The sequence below is a fragment of the Solanum tuberosum genome, unplaced genomic scaffold (assembly GCF_000226075.1).
Source record: "Solanum tuberosum cultivar DM 1-3 516 R44 unplaced genomic scaffold, SolTub_3.0 scf00158, whole genome shotgun sequence".
Classification (NCBI taxonomy): domain Eukaryota; kingdom Viridiplantae; phylum Streptophyta; class Magnoliopsida; order Solanales; family Solanaceae; genus Solanum; species Solanum tuberosum.
Window position 1 is genome coordinate 115071 of NW_006239083.1, and position 16003 is coordinate 131073.

General features: G+C 31.8%; 2 protein-coding genes across 2 annotated transcripts; both read right to left on the bottom strand.

Moving 5' to 3' along the window:
* Positions 1 to 3336: 3336 nt before the first annotated feature.
* LOC102589240 (transcription factor TCP8) lies at positions 3337 to 4951 on the bottom strand. The gene has a single exon (XM_006353546.2). The coding sequence runs from the start codon at positions 4656 to 4658 to the stop codon at positions 3675 to 3677; it is 984 nt and encodes a 327-aa protein (XP_006353608.1). The 5' UTR covers positions 4659 to 4951; the 3' UTR covers positions 3337 to 3674.
* A 4205-nt stretch (positions 4952 to 9156) lies between these two features.
* LOC102589566 (uncharacterized) lies at positions 9157 to 13671 on the bottom strand. The gene is made up of 2 exons (XM_006353547.2): positions 13226 to 13671; positions 9157 to 9575 (listed from the first exon to the last, which is right to left on the bottom strand). The coding sequence occupies exons 1-2, from the start codon at positions 13403 to 13405 to the stop codon at positions 9402 to 9404; spliced, it is 354 nt and encodes a 117-aa protein (XP_006353609.1). The 5' UTR covers positions 13406 to 13671; the 3' UTR covers positions 9157 to 9401.
* Positions 13672 to 16003: the final 2332 nt, after the last annotated feature.

The following is a 16003-nucleotide window of genomic DNA, read 5'->3' on the forward strand; positions in this document are numbered from 1 at the left end:
TATCTAAGAAGATACCTAAAAATTGAAAAATAATCTTATGTAGTCTAATATTAAAACATGATTGATTCAAATTGAAGTGAATTAGAGTAATAAATAGTAGAAAGGGTCCGTGATAGGGTTGAAGAAAAACAATTGTTTTGAGTATAGAAATAATAATACGGGTCATATTGAGAATGACATATCGAATTAAAATTGTGGGGACTGTGAAAAAGTATTGTCTTAGCAATAGAATCCTGAAGTCGTTGAGAGGAAGGACATATTAATCAAGTTTGAGGTATAAATTTATTTTGAGATTAGTTATGCATTCAACTGAATAAAGTAAAAATTTAATCACAATTTTTAATTATATGAAATATCTCACCTTATCCCATGAACCACACGACCCTTTCATAAGAATTGTCTTCAAAATCATGGTGAAAGTGAAGATCGAAGAACCAAAAAAATTAAGCTAGGCCCTATTTAGTGTTGTATTCACCTTTTCAATGATTTTTTGAAAATAACATTTGTATCTTCACGAGAAAAAGATAAGATCAGCATATATATATATATATATACTTTCTAAATTCTACTTATAATTATAGAAATATACTGAACATATTAGGGTCGTTGATTAAGATAAGGCAAACAACAAAAAATGAAGAGATTCCCTGAGGCCTCTAGGCCTAGATAGTTGCATGTCCCACCTTCTTTTTGACCTTTGATGCTACTTGTGGTGCAAGTGGAAGATAGATTCAATAATTGGAATTTAATTTTTTTAAAATCTGAATTTTGAGGGAATTAATTTAGCTAAAGACCTCTTATTCTTGCTATAGTTAATTAAAAGATGACAACCTCAACCTATTTGAAAAAAAAACCATATTAGACAGTTATTTAAACCAGGACAGCATGTAGCCAATGCTTCTTTTGGCACCAAAAACAACTAAAAAAGAAGTTATAGAGCATTTTTTTTCTCGTTCGGTGTTCAAAGTTCGTATTGGAGTCCCGACTAAGTTGGATCGCGCATTGCAGGTTCCATTTGGATGTGGTGCTCCCAACATGATTTTCTCTATTTTCGGAGATCCCGATTAAATCTAGATCATGCATTACAGGGCCCATTAGAGGGTGACACTCCTAACATGATTTGTTCCGTATTCAAGGCTCGAATCTGAAACTTTTAATTAAGGGTGAAACAATTTCACCAATGCACCACACTTATGTTGATCAAGAGAAATCTTTTGCTCTTGTTATTTTATATTCCTTTTTATATTTCAAATTTGGTGAAATAATTGTAAACACCTTCATTGAAATTTTGGTTTATAATACTCCACTCCCTAGTGGTTTGCCACATATATAACACAAAAAGGCAATGATGGTGGAAGACAGAGAGAATTAAGAACAAGGGGGAAAAGGTAGTTCAAGAATAGTTTATCCTAAAATTTAAATTGGATCATTTTTCTTCTTGTAACTTTGATAATTAGTTCATGAAAAATCAATAAGATCAATGATGTTTTATAGTTTAAGGAATATTCTACATTTATCCTTTTTTTGCAAAACTACAAAGAAGAAGAAAATGAAAACAATATATATTAGAAAGTTCTACTCAAATGACAAAACTGAGTATTTGTAGTTAACATTAAATATGCTTAGACTAATAATATAGGGACCAAAATAGAATATAACCATAATTTAGGAACTAAAATTACTATTTCCCCAAAAAAAATTGCTCAAGTGAGTGACACTTAAAAGAGTCTATCTTAAATCTACTCCTAAAAATAAAAGATCATTTTTCCCATTTTTTTTTTGACAATACATTTAAGTGAAGTCTTAAAAGCTTATCATCGACGAATGTGGTGCAGTGGATTGGGCTGCTAAGCACTTCCCTCCGAATAGTCTTATGTTTCACGAATTTAAAATAGTCGAACTTCAATACTAATACGAAATATCAGACTAAAAAAAATAGAGTTTTAAAAGCATAGGTGCATGCTGCTGTGAGCATATTCACCCAACAAAATAGAATCTTTCCATTTCCTAGTGTCACCAATGACCAATGTCATTGGTCTTGCACTTAAATTCTACTTATGACATTGACGCATTCAACTTAATAGTGTCACTAAACATTGGCCTTGATTGCACTCAACATATCCTTTGTCTTGCATTTCACATCCTACTAAAATTCTTAGTGACATTGGCATATTGGGTCCTAGTGGTATTGTTTGGCTCCTCTTAATTTAAATTAACATGATAATGACAATTCAAGTGCTAACATGATACTTTTTTTCAATCCAACATTATAAATATTACTCCCTCTGTCCTATTTGCGGTACACTTTTCTTTTTAATCTGACCCAAAAATAATGTTATCTTATTATTTAAAAATAGTTTAATTTTAAAATTCCTCTTTTTACTCCTAATGAGACGAAGAAGTGACATATAGAAAAGAATTGTGAACCAATCAAATTAAATGAACAGCTAGGCCATACTATTTGAATGTAAACATATTTGGAAGACTCAGTCAACTAGTTGATAGTCCCTCCTGTCCAAAAAAAAAATTAATTAATACATTTTTCAACTTTGAAAAAACCATTTATTTTTGGATAAAAGGGAATAATAAAAATAAACTAATATTTATCCATATCCCTCTCAATTATGTACAACTTGGAAGGCAAGGAAAGGAGGACCTTTTGGAGAAGACTTGACTCCACCAATTATCATGAACATTTTGGAGGTACATTATTATATTAAGTTTTTTGTTACTGTCCAAAATGATTTTTTTTATTTCATCCGATGTCTGAAATTCACATTGGAGTTCAATTATTTCAAATTTGCGCCGCGTAGAATCCCATTCGAAAGAAAGTGGAGCAGCCCCATCACCACATCCTTTGATTGTGTCCAAAGTGAATTCAATCACCCTTTTGGCCACCCAAAATGCCAAAATATAACAAAAAGATGAAACCATAATATAAACAAATTACGATAGTTCATGAAAAGATACAGGTTAAGAAGGGAAAAGGGGAGGGAATTCCGAGATAAGAATCATACTCTCACTAAATATGGTGAAAGTTCAAATAGTCAACCAATCAAACTAATAAAATTCTATCATACAAATGATTTTTGAGCAAAATTTTTTTTCTCTCAACGAGATAAGCCTGTGAATGATGAAAAGGGAGAGGTAACCAAAGCATGACATTTGATAGGATTATAAAATAGATGTTCATATGAATAAAAATTTACTCGCATTAGGTGTTTATACCGACAAAATGTGTCTTTAATTTCATCTATACATTTAATATGTATTTTCGTTTTATGGTGAGATTAAATTATTTAATTAGGTAAAAATAATAGTGCAAATGCAACCATGCATTAGACTGCAACTCCAATTCCAAAACTGTTAAAAAGAGTGAAAAAAGCACTGAAAGTAAAGAAACATTTACAATGACCACAAACAATTCTCTCCTAACTACATTAAAAAGGGGGAAAAAGCATCAAGAATTAATCCAAAAAGCATCAATCTTGCAGTTTTTTTTCTTATCTGGTGTCTAGTACTGGCATTGGAGCATGACTATTCCGAATTTGCGTCATGTAGGCCTCATTTGGGTAAGCTCTTCCTATCAAGAATTTTTTCGTACTCATGGATCAAACCCGACCCTTGACAAAACCAGTCCCACACATACTTTGGTGGTATCAATGTTGGAGTTATCATTGGGAATCTTTGTGATTTTCATCACCACTGTCACTACCTTGAGGCTGATTTTGATGATGATGATGTTGCTCCAAATTCATCCCCAAATCAATCCCACTACCCCTACTGCTACTATTATATGCATTCATGGATGCCAACATTCCCATATTAGTCTCTGTCACACCCAACCCCAGCTGCTGAACCGGTTGTGGCTGCTGCAAAAACATTGATCCTAGTTGAACCGGACTGAACCGGCCACCTCCTGGCAACTCGAAACCACCAATTCTCTGCATGGTTGATGAGGTACCTGGTAACATCCAGAACGTGTTTCCGACGTTACCGGCCGCCGGACCAACCGCCCACATGGCGGGAGCCGGTATGTAGCTAGAGGGATTCAATGAACCGGGTTTCGATTCTTGATCCGGTTCGTGGCCTTGAACTCCGGTTCTTTCCGGTTTAGCTGATGATGATGACGGTGAGGTTGTTGCTGCAGTTGTATCTTCTCTATACCTCTTTTTCATGAAATTCTCATCTGGGTCTTGCCCAAAACTGTTTCCCGGAATCTGGTGGTGGAAACCCAGCATAGTGGTAGCGCCGCCGTGAATGAAAAGAGGGGCAGATTTCGACGGCGGAGCTGAAATTGTAGTCCCGCTGCTACGTAAAGAGACATTAAGAGTTGAGAAATTAGCCGGAATTGTACCTGTTCCCGTTGCAGCTATAATTGACGGTTCAGCTTGTTGCAATAGCCACTCTATGGTTTCGCCATCGGACTTATGACCCAGTTCTTTCGTAAGCTGAAAAACCCTGGCAGCGCATAAAGCCGGCATTCGGATGCGCCGCCCTCGACCGTCCACCTTCGTGTGACGGTCTTTCGATGGCTTCTTAACAACTTTAGTAGAAATCGCATTGTTATTATTTTCATTACTATTGTTATTATTATTGTTATTGCTATTGCTCCCACCATCTTGGTTGTTTTTGCTATTTGACTCTCTAAATTCCATCTGTAGAGGTGGGGTGAGGGAAAAGACCTAACAACAAAGATTTCTTTTGATATTTGAAAATTTTACCCAATTGTGTATTATGAAATTTGGAAGTTGTAACAAAGAAAGAGACCAATTAGGAGAAAAAGGGTAATGAAACAAAGTAGTAGTGCAAAGTCTTTTTGAGCCAAAACAGAACAAGTGGAAGAAGTGGGGTTTCTCTTTTTCTTCACTTTAATTCAACTTTGTGGAATTTGGCTAATGGAAGAGAAGAAGAAGAGTAGGTGTGGGTGCCTACCAAAAGAGAATCAATACAAGTGTAGCTGGTGAAGGAGGTGTGGGGCTAAAAGGGAGATGGGATTGGGGTGTGGGGGGGAAGGGGTCCAATTCAAACTGAGTGGTGGCAGGGGCAGGTGGGGGACCTGTAAAGTTAAGAAGAAAGCACTGATAAATTTTGCAGAAACTAATAAGGGAAAGCCCACTCGTGGGGTCTCTTTGTTAGCAATGTTATCATAACTCATCCACACTGCCGACGTTTGATATTTGTATTGAGATTTTTATAAGCGAGGTTTAAAAGGATAGAATATGTATAAATTGTTTTTTAAAGACTTTCAATTCAAATATAGAAAATTCACGTATATTAAGAAAAACATGACAATTAATAAAAGAAATAGTGCAAAACCTACAATAAACGAATCGGAATAACTATTGAATAGTGCAATGACTGAAATAAAATAAGCAGTTGATGATAGAGATATTATAACAAAAACTAAAAAAATACGGCTAGTACAATGACAGACATCAACAAGCCTAGACCATCGAAAAATAAGATAATACTTCACTAACTATTAACCTTCTGTCATAATACGCAACCTCCACACCCTACTCTCTAAGGTCATATCCTTGGTAATCTGAAGTTGTGTCATGTCATGTCTAATCACTTCTTCTTGTGCCTACTATATTTAACTTATCGCACCTCCTCATTGGGGCGTCTGCGCATCTCTTTTTCACATGTCCAAACCATCTCAATCTCTCTTTCCTATCTTGTTCACCACGGAGAGCACTCCTATTTTATGACGAATAATCTCATTTCTAATCTTATCATCCCTAGTATGCTCACACATACATTCACCATCTTTATTCCGCAACGTGTATTTTTAAAATATGAAAGTTCTTGATTAGTCAGCACTTCGCTCCAAATATGAGAGACCTCTAATTATGAATAAAATATGAAAGTTCTTGTTTAGTGCGTTCTGATGCAGCCACATCTTAAATTCTACACCTATTGGCCCTTAAATGTTATTTGTATGAACTTATCTTTAGGTTATTAATAATTCTACTTATATAATATAATTATCGTTTAAAGGATGTGATTTAATGCTAAAAGGATTAGAGTATATTATTATTGATAGATATAAAAGTTATTACTGTAGTATTTAAGGTTGCTTTTATTATTTTTAGTTTTGCCAAGTTGCTTTTTAATAATTTAATTTATGTGCTCAAAGAATATCTGGTTATCTGTTTGTTAGACTTTTAAAAAATGAATTTAATAATCTTGAAATATAAGATAAGATACTTGTCAAGGAAAAGTGATTTCATAGTGTAATAATTTTTTATGTTAATTAAATAAACGGGTGTAGAATACAACTATATATTTATTAATAATCAAATTCAATATACACAAATATTTCGTGAAATTATTTTTACTTGTTGTATTTATATAATTCAAAGTCAAAATAGCAAATATATGATGATCAAAGTTGTCATACGATGATCACAACAGATGAGACTTTATCAAATTGTTAGATTTTGATAATGATTAATGGGCTGGCTATATTATATAAGTTTGTTTTAGTATCCTTACGAAACTTTAGTTCAAGTGGAAGTCGAGCCAGAAATTCTAATAAGGAATTTGAAGAAAAAATAATCTTGAAATACTATATGTATTTATCTTTTAATAAGATGATTTCATGACCTTTATAGCATGTGGCTCCATCACTATATATATTGAAGTCCACCCAATGGCCCCTTAAATTAGCCCCACTTGTCTAGTTGTGTTTGTATATACACACACATGTATGCATTTATACAAACTTAAATGCAGCAAAATTGCTAAAAATAAATAACAATGCAGTAAAATAGGTAATACAAGACTGAATTTTCTGCATGTGTTTGCTACCACAAAATCTGGAAAAAAACGAACAACTCTTGTTTGATGATGCTGATGTGACACTATTATTGTAGCTGTCACAAACCAAAACTTTACCATAGTAAATAAAATAAAAAAATCTGTTATGAAAGAATTTTGTATGTACGCACATTTTGTAACTCAATAAAGAAATGAACAAATCGTAGCGTCTATTGAAAACAATCTCACGTACTAATGAAGTTTACGTATACATTCTTCTCAAATTTTACTTATGAGATTATATTATTGTAAAAACGATAACAAATGGGATAAACTTTAGAAAATTTGTACTCACATCTTCACTCTCATGAGCTCACCCAACATTCAACATTAAGAAAAGTCAGAGAAAGTGACCAAAAGAAATAATGATAGGCGCATTGCTTGGAAGATTATGTATAAGTGGTCGAACTTAGTAGCTTTAATTTAAATTTTTTAATTATATTTAAGAAATATTTTGAAAATATATAAAAATTAAATTCAAAATAAAAAATTAACACATGACATCGTTATTTTAAGTGTAAAATTCAAATTCTAACTCTGTTTGGAGGTAGCAAATGGGTGAATAGACTTCAAATTGTTTACTGGGGTGTACATAATATATAAAGCTATTAATATTATTAATTTGTTGTAATAAATTATTAGTTTGTTTTTTAAATATATATATTTATAAATCAATTTTATATGATAATATAAAATTAAAAAAAAAAAAAAGCATTATTCATACACATTAAACTCAGAATTGGATTCATTGAAGAAAGTTTGAAAGGGAAGACAACTCAGGTGAAAGCATCTAATCCTAACAAAGATACACAGCTCATCACAACTCAACCCCACTTCCCTCACCTAACTTTTTATTACTATAATCTTTTAATATTAATTATACACCGTCCGTTTTAATTTGTTTATGCTATTTTTTTAGTCTGTTTTAAAAAAATGTCTTTTCTTTTAATAATTCTTTAGTTTAAAATTTTCACGTGATATGTTTAACACCACAAGATTAATTATGTATCTTTAATTTAACACCACAAAAAAATTTTAAAAAAATTATTTTATTAAATTTTATGTCAAATCAAAACTGTCGAACAAATTACTAAAACGGGAGGAGGATTAGTTTTGCTTTTTTTCATTAAGTGCTAGAGTAATTTTATTGTTACATTTCAGAATTTAAAACCACTAATCAATAAAGCAGCTGGCATGATTCAGTCCAACTCATCCCACTGCATCTTAGATATGGTTATTATTATCTGATATTTATGTAATTAATTAGTTTGTATTAATTTACTTTCTATTTCTTGCAAACTTTTGAAGTAGGATATGTATAATTTTGGCAGTGACTTCACAAGAACTTAATTAAAAGATATTTCAAAGAACATGTGATTAATTATTAATTCATCTCAAATATATTATCGTTAGTTTGATTCGATAATTTACAAGTCATATGGAGTGAAATACTCCGTGACATTTGGTTCAATATTTTTTCAGAAAAGTTTTTCATGAAGTTTCTCTCAATCAAACATGAAAAAACATTCTTCGTACCAAAGCAAAGTCATCAAACTATTATTTGTTTTACCACACAATACTTCATCCCCTATAATCATTTCTTAAATGAAATTTAAGATAAGCAACAATGTAGACATCACTATCCTTCTCATGGTAAAGTCACTTTCTTTTGTAGCCAATAAGTCAAAGATGATACATATATATAATTACATAATTTTATACTAAGTTTGTATTCATCGCCACGCAATAATATTAGGTATCACAGTGCTTAAAATCTTGAATCTGCCTATCACGTTTACACGAAAAGGTTGGAAAAAAGGCAGCAAGTGGGAACTAATAAATTGTATTTTTCAATGGGTGGACCTGGAATTACCTTTCTGTAAAGAGAGAATTTCCAATTCTAACTAAACCAAAGATAGTCTTAACCTATATAATAGAGTTGTCTCCCAATTACACTTCTTCTTTTTCTATTTTCAACTCAACTTACTTAGCTACAACAACTTTACTACAAAAAGAGGAGAAGAAAAGTAGACTTCTTTTCTCTTTTCACCTGGAAAGGACCTCTCAGCTACTATATTTAATAGCTTAATGGACAAGTAAGGACTTTGTTACAATGTTGCCTCAAACAGTAAACAGCTAGAAATGGACAAGTTTGTTTCCTAAATATTAGAAAACAATACCTTTATGTGCAAATGACATGTTGAAGAACTACCTTGCTCTAGGAGGAATCGACTTCGGACTCATAACCTAAACAATATTTGGATGAAGGATGTAGTTGGATGTAAACAGTAGAATTGTCTGGACAACATCCAAAGGAAGAGAAGCCTCGGATAAACTCGGGTTTTCCAAGATTCCAAGGTAGAACAGATTTATAGCTCAGGCCTAAAAGAGGCACAACAGAAATATTGCAGTAATATTTTTCATGAACTTCAAAGAGGCACAGATCTAATTTTCTTTTCTTTCCTAAGTAACAGAGGCTGCATAAATTCAATCTTGATTAAAAATTTATATGAGCATCCAGCAAAATAGCTGTGTATAAACAAACATACTGATATTTGCTCCTACTTTTAGTGCCTTCACTTCTTTGCTTTTGCAAATCTCAGACAACGATACTTCTCCCCACTGACTGTTATTTCAAGAGCTCCATCTTGATTGTCTTGATTTGATGCAGTCCCCATTAGTACACTTTTCTCTTTCTCAAGGTTTTCCCTCTCCATCTTTAACCTGGCTTCTTGCCGAGCAATTTCCGCCTGGGATCAAAACTGTGACATGTTACAAATGTACTCAAGGGAACATCAGCTATCATAGAGGCACATACACTAGATACTTAACTCAAAATTTGCAACTATTATAAAAGCTAAAACACTGTAAAATGGTCATGTATTTCCTTCTTTGACTAATATAACTTTTGTATTGAACTATAAACTCGAATAAATAGACCATGTTTCACCTTTCTCACGGCTACAAATAAGAAACATGATTTTAAGCTCAATGTGTTGACACCATGAAACATTTAAGAGAGCAAAGTTAACAAAAGAAATGCTTGTGCGTGCCAAAAAAACCCAGGTCTGAAAATGTTAAAATTCACTAGACATTTCACCATTCTCAATTTTCATATCAGGTGTTGACAAGGAATTTAATTTCCAAGGACCTCTATCAAGATTAGGAACGTGTAAATTCTCAGAATAAAGCTGTCAAAGACTCGTATTAAATCAAGAGAAAGAATAAGAGTCAGTTGGAATTGTCAAGAATATTAGAAGGTATGGAGCAGGTACTCGTCCATTGTTCACTTTCTAGAGAAACATGGAATTTCTTTAATCCATAATTGAGATGAATAGGTGACACTGAACAAATTGGAACAGCTGAACACAGAAGTATTGAACAAAATGCAAAATGATTAGTCCAGTTAATGTGAAATTTTGTCATAAAATGTGAAAGTTCAGCTAGCTATCTTAATTGTGAAAAAATCAGCATTTACACAACTCTCAGCTCTTACTATTCCAAAATTGATCTGTACTATTCCTAGATTTGTAAGTCAAGACCTGGAAAAATTACAACACATAACATTTCAATAGTCACATCCTACCAGACTGGGATTACAAATGGTTTTCTAAGCTCAAGAAATGGTTGCTGGTAAAATGGTGCACACTACAAAACTTGATGAAGAAAAAGACCTTGACTGGTGTGTGTAGAGGAACGACTAGTGAACAATTATGCAACAGGCAATTAGAATTTTTTTGATATGTAACATGCAATTAGAATTTATATTAACTGTCTTCAAGTCAAGAAGATATGCTGCTGGAAGGTGTGGTTTTCAAGAGGAAGCATGTAATCTTTTAAAGGGGAAACACCTGAATAGCCAATTCAATTTGCACTCAATGGTAGTAAAGCAGCAACAAGCGCATTGAATTCTTACAAGATAATTTAGGTTCTAATATATCTGGCTCCAAAGGTTGAGTCTTCTTTTAACCATGTTGAAGGAGGCTCACATAGGACATATTACGGTTCATGCATTACATCAAGTTTCCATATGACATGTATGCTTGGAAGGCCTTTAATATGGTTAAAAGTAAGACTTTTTCATGTAAATGTGAAGGGAAACATGTGATCCCTTAACTGCCTCGACAGATATGGGTGGAAAATTTTGAATCCAGAAAACGGCCAACCCTGTTTAATCTCTTGAATAATAATATATACAGGGATGACTTGGGCAAGCTAGAATTTAGTACAGGATCACGAAAGTTTTTGTTTGATTGCTCTGTTACAATAATCTTGTAAATTATGACATTGACTCAAAGCCACTATACATTATTGCATAAGCATATAAGTGAGAGAAGGACATGTTCTAGAGTAACATCACACTGAAAGTCCTAGTGATTGAGCTTTTAATAGATCCAAAGTGCACTATCTGAAAGTGCAGGATATGCATTTCTTCTGAGGATATACTCTATCATCTTACAACTATGGGAGGTGACCTGAAACGTTTCTATCTTCTTAAGTTTCTTATGAAAGTAACTTAATGAAACTTCTGCAAATTTACTTAATTTCCACACAACAATATCACTGAGGAATAATTTCTGATTCAACTGCAGGGGTTAATGTGTTGTCTATCACAATTGACATACTACTCAGCTGGCCTTAATAGAGAAATATTTGAATGCAACAGGGAGAACACAGACTCTAAAACCTCACTATACACAGTCTAATTATTGCAAAATTCCTACGGGCTGGTCTTTAACCAATAAGGTCAACCTTAGACTACACAGGTTCTGTTAAATCATTTATGGAGCCTCTTGTTGAGACCCTGGTACATAAATTAGGTTACAACCCCTCAGTCAACTAAATAATCTATGATCCAAATTGACCAGAGGTAAAATTAAGCAAGGGCTGTAGTCCACTTTTTATATTGATATTTGATATTCCAACGGCATCATTAAGTTTGTACATCATCAAGTCCAATCTATACAATTACGCTTATCCAGTGCCTGTAACAAGGATGCATTTATTGTTTCAGGTGAAAGTAAAACTGGCTGGCTAGCCCTAAGGTAAATAGTTTAGTTAACCTTTCAAACCACATAAAATTCCAGGGCAACGTGAGGGTGGCGCTACATAGACATTAAGAGATCAACAGTATCTTTTAAACACAATAAAGGAAACCTTTCATTTCATTTCATCACCACTTATAAATTAAAGGAAAAAAATAATGCTACATGTCCTCCACTATGTCCCTCCAATATTAGTTATCAAAAGAAAGAAAAAATCTTAAACTTTCTCAAGCAAGATATGAAAGGAATTGTAAGCTAATCAATATCTCCATTCAATCAATCAATCATCAATAAATCAACAAGGCCTCAATCCTTAATTAGCTGGATTCGATTAAGAACCCTATGTGATCGTTCTACTCTATTTGGTGCTGGCTAGTAATATGTTTTTTTCCGCAAATTAGGATTTCTCGAAAACTAGAGGTTCACTCATCTCATAATTATACATATATTGACATACACGTGTCTAGACAAACTAAGACTTTTGACGAACGTTGGACCCAATGCAAGGACTACAACAACTAAGCATTAGTCTGAACTCTGAACTAGTTGGAATAACCAAGATTAGTTCTTTGTTCCATTATGTTATATTCTTACTAGGTCTGCATTAATTCAGAAAGATTATAGGTCTTCTAAAAGATAACTTCTTGATTTTATATCTACTTTGTTTCCCTTTTAATACACTATTGATCTAAGTAGGACAGGGAAAAACCTACTAATCCTATGCTATGTCCCTTCAGCTTTTAGTTATAAGAAACAAGAAGAAAAGAAGTTCTTCCTTTTTTTTTGGGGCATACTTTGAAATATAAGCTGATAAATCTTTTACACTTCTCATAAAAGATGTATTCACAAAAACACAGCACTTGTTCCTAACAGAGACAAAAACACTAGGTGATTTCTTTCCATTTATCTGGTATTGTTGCTTGTGGGAGGTATTCCATGAAATTAGTCTGAGGTACACGCAAGCTAGTCGGACACCACGGTTATCAACAAAAAGAAACAGCCCACCTCCCATCAGCAGTATACAGTATATGTTTGAGTAATTCAGTCAATCCATTTTCCATAGTGAATGAAATGAATCTAAATAAAGCAAAAAAATTGATTGATCCTGTGATTTGAAAAACGGAAAGCCAGAAATCACACCCAAAAGAAAACTAAACTATCCAAAGAAAGAAGGGATTTCTTTTCTACTCAATTTCTCTCCCAAAAAAATGAGGAAAAAACTCACAAAAACACCCATTTCTGAGCTTCACCATATTTCGAAAAAATCAGTCAAACCCAATTGAAGAATCAGCACATAAGTTCAAAATAACTAAAATCTTCGAAGAAAAAATGGATAATATTTTTCAGATGTGTACCTCACGACGAGAAAGTTCAGCTTTCCAAGCAGCTTCACGCTCAGCAACCTCACGTTCACGCTCCTCAATATAACTCTGCATCTCCCTCTCTTTCATTATCCTATCTTGTATATCAGCATCTAATGCCTCTTTCAATTCTTGTACGAATTTATCAACAACTGCTTTAATTCTCAGCGACATCAAATAACCACTCTTCTTCTTCAAAAAGAATCTTATTGTTTCTTTTTTTCTCTATTTCTGAGAGACCCTTTTCGGAGAACACTGCTAATTTCTGGTTACTGCTGCCATTAAAGGAGAATTCAAAGAGGGTAGACAAGTTGCTTCGGCTTTTTCGGACTAATTGAAGAAGAAAAGAATATGTGAATGTTGAAGAGATCAATTTTAGGCCGTTAGTTTACTCTCTTTTTGTTTCTTCTTGTTTCTGCTGACACTATAATTTAAAGCCCAATAAGCCCTTTTCTCCTCACTCAAAAAAACAATTTATATGACGATTGAAATTCGACTAATTCAATTAGATTATATCCTATTTGAAAGAAAGTATTTTTTATTAAAAAATTTCATACTCAAAACTCGACACCAAAAACTTTAACTCTATCCTTTGCCCCCAAATCCTTTCGTGGTAAAGAATGAATTATATCGCTGTTACTTTTGTTTCACTTTATTTAAATTAGAGATAAATTAATTTTGTCTTTTTAAAAAATGTCAAAAGAAACACGTGGAATATTTGCACTTTATGACCGAGCGATGAAAGCCCCAAAATATACTTATTTTTCTCCTCTTTTCTTATTTTCTTTTCTCAACGGTCGTCATCGAAGGAAATTGTATATCATCCCTTTTTGACTGAACACAAAAAAATTAAAAAAATAATTTGATTAATAAGATGAAATATTAGAAATCTATATATTTATATAAAGGAGAAACATGAAGCTGCTGATGTGGCATGTCTCTAAAGTCAAGAATAACATTTATCTTCTTTTTTTTCAAATTTTTGACATTTATTTTTAATTTTTTAATTTTTATCTTATTTTAAATTAATGTGTAACATAATCAAGTCAATGAATAGAAAAAAAAACAATTCTATTAATTTCAAGCTTTTACTCTATGAATAGGAAAAGACATCCGTTTACTTTCAAAACTTTTGTAACTCCTAAATCCTAATTAACAGATAGGCCTTTTGTATCCCCTAGCCCAACTACTTCTTACCCCCATTAATTAGCATTTAAATTAATTGGTAATTAACAATTAACAACTAGTAAACTTAGCCGCACTACGCGCGGTGTATAAAAGTTTTAAAGTTTTTTTTTAAAAAAAAATTCAAATTCAAATAGATTAGATAACAAATTTTAATATTTAGATTTGTAATTTTAACTTGATTCATGAATTGATTTTATCAACAAAAAAAAGAAAACCTTAAATTAGCACGGTCTAATACTTGTACTTTTTTTTTTATTGAATAGTACATATTCTTTTATGTTAGTTATAATATATAATTAAGAATTTATGACTTTATTATCCATTTGCGTGAGTTCTCAAAATTAAATATGGTCACCATTGATATTTTGTAAAAAATTTAAAGTGGGACGGTTAGTCTTTTAAAGTTTTTATAAAATGTCAAAAGAATTAAAATGTAACATATCCAAAAACGCTCTTAGAAATATGAAAAAATATTTGTAATAGATAAGCTACCTATAATTTGTAGACTTAAAAGAGTACTTTTTTTAATTGACTTAAAAGAGTACTTCAATTGTGTGTGGATATATATATATATATTTATTTTTTCTCTTATTTTATATTATAGGAGAGAAATTTATTAAGGGAAAAAATAATTAAAAACAAATTAAAAAGGGGCAGAGAATAAAAAAGTTAATCAAAAGAATAGAAAAAATTTAAGTCAAAAAAAGTAATGCTGCGGATGTAATAAAATAAAATAAAAAGTTGATTTTTTGTTAATTGAATTCTCAAAATTGTGAAACAATTTTTTGACTTATAAATAATTTCTATATCTAAATAATATAATTAAGAATGTAGGGTTAAAATTATGTATTTTTACCATACCATTGTTATGTGATTGTGACATACGAAATTGTAAGAGGAATCCGTTTATTTGATTCTTAGCTATATAAGAAAAATAATTAGTTTGATGATATTTTTTTTCAAAAATTAATATATAATATTGTGTTGGTTCTTAATGGCTCATATTGTTAATGCATTTTTTTTAATTGAATTGTATGATTTTTTTCATATTTCGATTGATGATTCTTTTTATACTCTCTATATTTCTTTTCATATATATATATCATGTTTGTTTGTCTTTAATATTTAGAATTTTATTATACTTTATATTGAGATTTGAGATATTACTTTTTTTTTGTTACTTATATTTATTATATATTTGTATAACAATTTATAGCTAGTGAGCAGGAAGAGATTGTTCGACGAAATTGAATATCAAATTAATAAAATATACTGGCGGTTTTCAATTAACTAAGTTGATAAGGAATCAATTATCTCTTGTGGAGATTTTGTTGGAGAACTATAAACAATCCTTACAAAAACAACAAAAAAAAACATAAAAATATAGTTAACTAATCAAGCAAAAATATTAAAGAATATTTAGTTATGATTTGAAGAGGAAAGAAGGATCATGTTCTCAACATAACATAATTCAATTCTCCAAAATTTACAAAGAGACGAAGAGAGTAAAAACAATCAGAGTCTATAGAAACTACAAGAATAAGCAAAGAAAAATCTCAAGAAACTACAAAGAGAAGCAAAAGA

Excerpts from the sequence above, each read along its gene's own strand:
- LOC102589566 (XM_006353547.2), bottom strand. The coding sequence starts at position 13,405 with ATGTCGCTGAGAATTAAAGCAGTTGTTGATAAATTCGTACAAGAATTG. Across the intron at positions 9,576-13,225 it reads CTGAACTTTCTCGTCGTGAG|GCGGAAATTGCTCGGCAAGA; the intron begins GTACACATCTGA and ends TTTTGATCCCAG.
- LOC102589240 (XM_006353546.2), bottom strand. The coding sequence starts at position 4,658 with ATGGAATTTAGAGAGTCAAATAGCAAAAACAACCAAGATGGTGGGAGC.